Here is a 9,184-nt window from a genome sequence, read left to right on the forward strand (position 1 = left end):
GCTGAGCTGTGTCTTGCAACATGCTCAGCTCTGTGAGATTTCACACAACATGTGTTTTCCTTGAAGAACCTCTAAAAAGCCCCTTAGAGAAATGGCTTCCTGCATATTGGGTTGAAAGCAGCCCTGAGGAGAAGCATCTCCTCGTCACCATCACACAATTGGAGCTGTTGGTGGTTGAGAAGATCAACATGAGCCGGCAACGTGTGCTGGCAGCCCAGAAAGCCCCCCCCATACTGGGCTGCATCCCCAGCCACCAACAGCAGAAGGACATGGAGTTGTTGGAGTGGGGCCAGAGGAGGCCACGGAGATGCTGGGAGGGATGGAGCCCCTCTGCTGGGAGGACAGGCTGAGAGAGTTGGGGGGGTTCAGCCTGGAGAAGAGAAGGCTCCAGGGAGACCTTGGAGCCCCTTCCAGTCCCTCAAGGGGCTCTTGGTCAGGGAGGGGAGCCATAGGAGGAGGGGGAAGGGTTTGAAACTGAAAGAGGGGAGATGGAGAAGAGATCTCAGGCAGAAATTCTTTGGTGTGAGGGTGGTGAGATCCTGGCCCAGGTTGCCCTGAGAAGCTGTTGCTGCCCCATCCCTGGAGGGGTTCAAGGCCAGGTTGGAGGGGGCTTGGAGCAACCTGCTCTGGTGGGAGGTGTCCCTGCCCAGGGCAGGGGGTTGCACTAGGGGGGCTTTAAGGTCTTTTCCCACCCAAATTCTATGATATCAGCTTGTTTCCGGGGCTTCAAGGTCCTTTCTCACCCAAATTCTATGATATCAGCTTGTTTCCTTACTCCCTCTTCACCCTTGCAGGTGTTTTGACCAGCCCCACCATGGAGAGCTGCAGCAGCAATGCTTCCACTAAAGTCTTTTTCTTAGTGGGGTTTCCAGCTCTCCAGGAATTCCAGACCCTCCTCTTCATTGTGTTCTTACTGTTCTACCTTCTGATCCTGGTCGGTAATGCTGTCATCATCACTGTGGTTGTGGTCGACCATACGCTCCACAAACCCATGTACTTTTTCCTGCTTAATCTCTCCGTGTTGGACGTGCTCTTCACAACCACCACCATCCCCAAAATGCTGATGATGTTCCTGGCCAACGCCAAAACCATCTCGTTCCAGGGCTGTTTTCTGCAGATGTATAGTTTTCATGGGTTGACGGTAACCGAGGCCCTTCTCCTGGTGGTCATGGCTTACGACCGCTACGAAGCCATCTGCAACCCCCTTCGTTACTCGGCCAAGATGACAAGAAGAGTCAACATCCAGCTGGCAGCGAGCGCCTGGACCACGGCACTGCTAATACCCGTGCCCGTCATCATGCAGACCTCTTGGCTGGCTTACGGGGACACCACCAAGGTTCACCACTGCTTCTGTGACCACCTGGCAGTGGTACAAGCCGCCTGCTCGGATTTCCGTGCTGATTTCCAGACCTTCTTGGGGTTCTCCATCGCTATGACAGTGTCGGTCGTCCCTCTGTCTCTCGTCACCATCTCCTACATCCACATCATCCTCTCCGTCCTGAAGATCCACTCCAAAGAAGGACGCCTGAAGGCTTTTTCAACATGTTCTTCCCACCTGCTTGTGGTGGTCACTTACTACTTCTCCATCGCTGTGGCCTACGCGTCCTACAGAGCGGACATCCCCGTGGACGTCCACGTCATGAGCAACGTCATCTTCTCTATTTTAACCCCCTTGTTAAACCCCATCATTTACACTTTACGCAACCAGGAAGTAAAGTCTGCCGTTAAAAAGTTTATTTTTCTGAAAATCTTTCCCCTTTTGAAAAAATTGTATTTATTTGGGTAAAATTTACAGTGGTGTGGATGCTTCGTGCCACTTATTATTTCTGGTTAATTAAGACACATCACCTTTGGAGTTTTGTTTGGTGCCCCTGAACTGTGGCGAGTCCTCTGTTAACGTATCTCAGCCCATTTCTGAGATGATTTTAGTAAACTTGCTGTAATATTTATCATTTTCTGGCTTGGTTTCCATCCTTCTAAATCCCCGATGCACTAAATAAAACGGTGAATGCTCTAAATAAAGCTGAAAATGCACTAAATAAAGCTGAACTGGGGCTTTACTCTCTCCCCTCCACATTGCCCTGTGGAAGACACATTACTTTAAATCCCACATTTAAGAGTTTCAGCGGTGGGAGCAGTTATTGGCCCTACAAGTGATGGAGGTGAACCCGGACTGTGATTCCTGGGTAAGGAAACTCCAAAATCACTTCACAGGACTGCAGAACTGAGGGAAACAATGAAGATGAATTAAAAAATACAATGTGTAGAGCTGGACAAAACGGTGTCTGGGTACAACAAGGTGCCACCAACCACTTCTTGTATCCAACAGGGAGGTTCACAAGTTCCTGCATTATAAAAGCCCATGTGAAGCAACAGTCAATAAAATACCATGAACCTCAAATTTAAGGCAGAATAAAGTATCAGAAAGTGTGATTGTTTATCTGGAGCTTATTTAATTCAGCTTTTCACAGAATCACAGAATGATCTGGGTTTGGAAGGGACCTCTGGAGATCAACTAGTCCAACCCCCTGCTAGAGCAGGGCCACCCAGAGCAGGTCCCACAGGAACGTGTCCAGGCGGGGTTTGAAGGTCTCCAGAGAAGGAGACTCCACCACCTCCCTGGGCAGCCTCTGCCAGGGCTTTGCCACCCTCAAAGTGGAGAAGTTCCTCCTCACGTTTAGATGGAACTTCTTATGTTCAAGTCTGTACCCATTTCCTCTTGTCCTGTCCCTGGGCACCACTGAAAAAAGACCGACCCCATCCTTCTGACACCCACCCTTTAAGCATTTATAGGCGTTGATCAGATCCCCCCTCAACCTTCTCTTCTCCTTGAAGAACAAAGCTCCATCACTTCTAGTTGAACTACAAGAGAGTTTTCAATTGAAATCCCCTCCTAACAAAGGGTTTAGCAGCAAACAACTGTTCGTAATGACCAGTAAAATGTTCTTTTTTTTTTTTTATTACTTCCACAGTTAAGATATTCCTCAGAAATTTCCACTTTGGTGTTGCTCATTTTCCAGACAGAAGATCTCATTCCACTTTCCATCTGACACCAGATCCCTGCTGTCCATGTAAATCCACATATGAGATGATCAAACTCCTCTTTATTAAATGGGTACCCAGAGGCTCTCACTCTAATACACATTTTCCAAACTTTTAACCATTCTCGTGGGTTTTCTCCCAAAACTCTTTATGCTTTAACATTGTTCTTGCGGGATAGTTATAAAAGCTGGATATAATTGTCTGCACCGTCATCAAACAGAGATTATCACCACCTAATCCTTCCAGCATTCCCCCCCTGATAGATATATATATAAAAGATGGTTTTACTCCTCTCAACTAGTCATTTTGCAGAAACAAGTGTTCCCAAGGAAAAAGATAAAGTCCTAAATATGTGAATTTTAGCTACTATTTTTATTGCATGGATTTTTTCCAAGGATGAGAAGCAGGCAGCAGTGCAGAGCCCGGCATCGTGGAGGTGCTGAGCCCAGAGGGGTATCCCCCAACCCCTCAGGGCTCTCCATGCCTTTTTTCAACCACGGCTTGGAAATTCCTTCCAAAGCCCCAGGACGGGGAGCCTGGAAGGGATTCACAATTCATTGTCATCTGGAGGAAGAGGGAAACTGGAGATGCTGGGCTCTCCCCTTGGCTAGTCATCAGGAAAAGGAAAATTAAGCCGTGGAGAAGGGATGCACTTGGGTTTCCAAACCTTCCAGTGGGGTAGGATGTTACCAGCTGCCATAAAAAGCCCGTGGTGGCCTTGGGTGATGGCTTGTGGCCACCAAACGTGGTGGGAAATCAGCCTCTGCAGCCACAGGGGTGAGATGCTGAGAGCCACCACCAACAGCACTCCTCCTCTTCCAAGACCCATGGGCAAACTGGGGTGAAAAAGACCCCCAAAAATGAGCAAAAATTGACCACCACCTGTCAATTCTTAGAAGTTCATTCTGCTATAAGAGAATAAACCCCCCTCAACCCCCAGATATCCCCTCTGTGTTCTTCACAGGAGATGTCTATAGGAGCTGCACCCAGGAGGCATCGCTCCAGCACATTATCTCAGGAAATGACTAATACAAAGCAATTAATTGGACTTCCCCTCCCCCCAGCTATGGCTGGAACTGGGCCTTGAGGAGGAGGGACCTTCCAAGGTCCTCCCCAGAAGGAGTGGAGCCTGCAATGATGGGAGAGCACCTCGTCACTGGCATGACTATATAAAAGAAGAGAATCTACCCAAAAGATTTTACGTATTTTTTAGAGTTTTCCCCTTGTACAGTGTGAGCTCCTCATTTACTTTGTGGAATTGGACTTTTTTTACCTGGGTAAATCTCAATACCATTTGTCACTCAAGAGGGAAAGAAAGACCTCGGTTGGTTTCTACCATCTGCATCCAAGGGCAAGATTCGAGCATGAAACCAGCGTTTCAGAATAACATTACAGAGCAGAACTACCCAAATAAGATGCTAAAGCCTTCTCCAGCTCCCCCATTCATCACATTTGACAATATAATAATTTTGCCTAACAGCTAGGAACCATTTCCAGCTAATATTATTTGTTATCTGCAGCAACAGCATTATCCCGGTACCCAGAGGGTCACGCAGCTGCCTCTTACAAGACGCTGCCTCCACGTAATGAGTTTTCTGCTCCAAACCTTCGTCTCTGTTTTAAAGGAAACAAAAAAAAACACAAAACAAATAAGAATTACACTGAGCAGAAGAAACTGCAGACTCCAAGCACCAGTTTTTCCAGACGGGTATTTCCGAGCCATGGGATGCAGGAATATGTTTAGGAATATGAACCACAAGAATCCTTCCCGTACCGAATTTTTATGTCAGCCAGAACAACTGTGGGCAATACTTTCCATCCAAGCAGCAGATTTTCTCACCTGATACTCATTATTGTCCTTAAATTACTCCAGTGGTCTCCAACTCGCCTTCCAACCCTTCCTTCTCCAACCCTTCCACATCCCAGCAGCTCAGACCATTCTCCTTTCTTAACGAAAATCTTGCAAGAAAACCACAATTTTTATCTTTTCTTTATTTTTTTCTGATTTCAGAATGAAAGACAATCAGAAAATATAAAACTATATGCCCCCCAAGGAGCTTATCAGTGCCCACACTCATCTGCTGGTCTTGTGTCCCCCCCACATCCATCTTGAGAGCCCTCTCCCCGCCTTGACTTGCCTGAGATGCCTTTCCCAAGAGGGCCATGAGCTCATTCGTCGTGCAAATTACGTGCCCTGTGGCTGCGAAGCAAAGGCCAGATTGTTTCAAGTGCCATTAGAATAAAAGCTTAAAAGGCCACAAGAGTTTATGTAATCTATTTTGCAACCATCAGAATTCTTCTAAGAAAAGTCCTTGCAAAAGCAGATATTCTTTTTCCGTGGTTCCTCTCTGCTCACCATCAAACACAAGAACTTCAAAACCCTCCTGCTTTCCTTGTTTTTGTTTTTTTTTTTTTGCTTTTGCTTTGACCTGGTGTGAAGGGAAAGCCTCACCCACCACAGCGCTCCATGGAGAAAGCACCCAAGGGTTGCACCTCCTTCCCCCCCCCCTTAAAAAGCACAACGTTCTCTGGGATCACTCAAAAGCCTCCAAAGAAACCCCTGAGTCCCATCCTCCCCAGGTGATGTCTCCTCCTTCTCATCCATCAGGGTCAAGCTCACCAGCTGGGCTCCTCCACGGCCAATGAAATAAAAAAGAGACATATTTAGAAGGAAGACATCTCACTTGTTTTTCTCTATGTGGGATGGTCTCCACCTGGAAATGTTTGCAATCACCAGGGTGACTTCTTTGATGATAAGAGCCCCTCTGCTGGGAGAACAGGCTCTGAGAGTTGGGGGGATTCAGCCTGGAGAAGAGAAGGCTCCAGGGAGACCTTCAAGCCCCTTCCAGTCCCTCAAGGGGCTCCAGGAGAGATGGGGAGGGACTCTTGATGAGGGAGGAGAGCCACAGGAGGAGGGGGAAGGGTTTGACCCTGAAAGAGGGGAGATGGAGATGAGAACTGGGGAAGAAATGGATGGGTGGGAGGATGAATGAATGGATGGATGAGTTGTTGAGACCCTCGCCCAGGTTGCCCAGAGAAGCTGTGGCTGTGCCATCCCTGGAGGGGTTCAAGGCCAGGTTGGAGGGGGTTTTGAAGAACCTGCTCTGGTAGGAGGTGTCCCTGCCCATGGCAGAGGGTGGGATTGGATGGTCTTTAAGGCCTTTTCCAGCCCAAACCATTCTATGATTCTCTCCTTAAAGCAGATCAGTTCTGGTCAGCTCACAAGGGATCTTACATCACGGCAGGGAAATACAAAGCCATGAGGTTTCCAGGTCTGTTTATTGATCTAAAACCCAGGGAAATCTGAGTTGGAAATGTCACAACGTCTGCAGCAGAATAATGCACATTTTGACTATTTATTTTTTTTTTAAATGGAATAAAAGTAAAACAGCAGGTTGAGAAGTGGGTGTCCCTGCAGGCAGACCCCCAGCCACGCAGCTTCTCCACTGGGACACGCGTCATGGCAGAAGTCCCAGACGCCGGAGAATGAACTCATCACTTTCTCAGTGGTTTAACACCATTTTTCATCACTTGGTGACGTGGATATCTGTTTTTTTCCCCCCTCTGCTTTTTGCATAGATTTTTCTGCTTTCCACTGCATCCCTTCACTCCCGGGGAGCTCCATGACATTTGCTGGGTATTTGTCGTGCTGGAAGAGCCTGAAAATAGTCAAAGGGTTGGAAAGAATACTTCTTTTTGTACACAGAAGAAAAGCCTTATGGCCCAAGCCCCAGGGAGCCCCGGCAACCGCTGGGAATCCACTCCCAATTCATGCTTTACTGCAGCTTCCCTGTTTAATGGCTTTTTTCACCCTTTCTTCCTCGGAAATCTGCGCAGCTGCCAACCCCACCAGGAGTTGGGTGTCTTTCAAGGTCTTCCCGTGGTCGTGAAAGCCATGGTCTTCCCTTTGAGATGTCTCCTTTGCCATGTCCTAGGTTTGGTGATGTGCCCTTTCAGAGCAGCGACAATCCTGTGTTTGAGATGAGATGACTCCTAGTGGTAGTGAAAGCCATGGTCTTCCCTTTGAGACATCTCTTTTGCCATGTCCTAGGTTTGGTGATGTGCCCTTTCAGAGCAGCGACAATCCTGTGTTTGAGATGAGATGACTCCTTTCACCCGACCAGACAATGAGGGATCAAGAAGAATCCTCCTCCCTGTTCCTGCTGGTTTAGAGACTTCTTCTTGGTCCCTCTGCACCAGGCTGGTGGGACCATGCCCTGGAAAATGCTTTTCTCATATGAGGCTTGCTGCTTGTGCTGAGGGTGAGCTGAGCCCTGCACACCCCCAGGACAGGAGGAAGAAGAGGCAGATGTCAGGCTGAGAGAGTTGGGGGGGTTCAGCCTGGAGAAGAGAAGGCTCCAGGGAGATCTTGGAGCCCCTTCCAGTCCCTCAAGGGGCTCCAGGAGAGATGGGGAGGGACTCTTGATGAGGGAGGGGAGCCCTAGGAGGAGGGGGAAGGGTTTGACCCTGAAAGAGGGGAGATGGAGCTGAGATGTGGGGAAGAACTTGTTTGGTGTGAGGGTGGTGAGAGCCTGGCCCAGGTTGCCCCGAGAAGCTGTGGCTGCCCCATCCCTGGAGGGGTTCAAGGCCAGGTTGGAAGGGGCTTGAAGCAACCTGGGCTGGTGGAACATGTCCCAGGGGGCTGGGACTGGGTGGTCTTTAAGGTTCCTTCCCCATGTCGCAGGGGGCTGGGACTGGAAGATCTTTAAGGTTCCTTCCCACCCAAACCATTCCATGATTCTACGTGTGATGTCTCACCAAGAACCAAAGGCTCCAAATCTTGCTATTAGAAAGGACAGGGCTTGGGGAGGTCACTGCAAGGATCCTGATTGACCGCAAAAATCTTTCAATGGGTCTTCAAGACAAGAAAAGGTAGTAGAATCCTTCTGCCCTTGCACCACTTTGTGCCACTTTGTGTACTTCTCACTACAATAAAGACCTTGAGGGGCTGGAGTGTGTCGAGAGAAGGGCAACGGAGAAGGTGAGGGGTCTGGAGAACAAGGAGAAGGGTCTGGAGAAGCTCTGAGGGAGCTGGGGGTGTTGAGCCTGGAGAAAAGGAGGCTGAGGGGAGACCTTCTGGCTCTCTCCAACTCCCTGAAAGGAGGGTGTAGCCAGGGGGGGTCAGTCTCTTCTCCCAAGGAACAAGCCATGGGACAAGAGGAAACGGCCTCAAGTTGCACCAGGGGAGGTTTAGGATGGAGCTTGGGAAAAATTTATTCACCAAAAGCATTATCAAGGCTTAGAAGAGGCTGCCCAGGGTGGAGTCACCATCCCTGGAGGGACTTCAAAGCCGGGCAGAGGTGGTGCTGAGGGACATGGGTCAGTGGTGGGTTGATGGTTGGACTCTATGATCTGGAAGGCCCCTTCCAACCTCCACCATTCCGTGATTCTATGATTCTCAGCCATTAGGATTTGCTGTCCATAACAGCCATTTTATCCGTTTGCCTCCAGGAAGCTTCCGGTCTTCCCAACAGGTGTGCATGGATACACAGAAGTAGAGTTTTCTGGTCAAACCTGAATCTGGTAATTCTCTGTGGTACTTTGTTGCTTGGGTGGATTTAAAGGGTGTCAGTAGTTGTTGTTCCTCCACTTGACAGATGCCCTCGTCTTGTTTGACTTTGCAATCTGCTTTGTGGATTAAAATGCAATATTCCCTTCGGTCACCAGCTGGAGAGGTGGAAATGCAAGGACACCTTCTTATTCATAGCATCATTTATGGTTTTAGGAGTCGCTGCCCAACTCGTATGTAAATTAGACTCGCTAACGTTTATCAACTTCATTGCTAAGGAAGGAGGACGAAGGTGAATTTAAAACAACATTTAAGGAAAGCGCTGAAGCCCTTGGCACGCAAACCATGGATTTGGTGACTCTGGGTCCCTCAAGCAAGCTGGAAACTGCAGCTCTGGCTCCTCCTGTGGCACCGAGGACAGCAAGGAAAGGTCCACATCGCATGCACCGATCTGCTTTTCATAGAATCATAGAATCACTGAGGTTGGAAGAGACCCTTGGGATCATCGAGTCCAACCATCTCCCCTACTCTACAAAGTCCTCCCCTACACCATGTCCCTCAGCACTGCATCTAAATGGCCCTTAAACACAGCCAGGGATGGGGACTCCACCCCCTCCCTGGGCAGCCTGTTCC

General features: G+C 48.9%; 1 protein-coding gene across 1 annotated transcript in view; it reads left to right on the top strand.

The window, feature by feature from the left end:
• Window positions 1-814: 814 nt before the first annotated feature.
• The window catches only part of LOC106898345 (olfactory receptor 2AT4), a 51,852-nt gene continuing 43,482 nt past the window's right edge, over window positions 815-9,184 (top strand). The window contains exon 1 of the mRNA XM_014959537.1: window positions 815-1,741. Coding sequence (XP_014815023.1) covers window positions 815-1,741 — 927 coding nt within the window. The remainder of the gene's footprint in view (window positions 1,742-9,184) is intronic.

Source organism: Calidris pugnax, unplaced genomic scaffold (assembly GCF_001431845.1).
Source record: "Calidris pugnax isolate Ruff unplaced genomic scaffold, ASM143184v1 scaffold319, whole genome shotgun sequence".
In the NCBI taxonomy this organism is placed as follows: domain Eukaryota; kingdom Metazoa; phylum Chordata; class Aves; order Charadriiformes; family Scolopacidae; genus Calidris; species Calidris pugnax.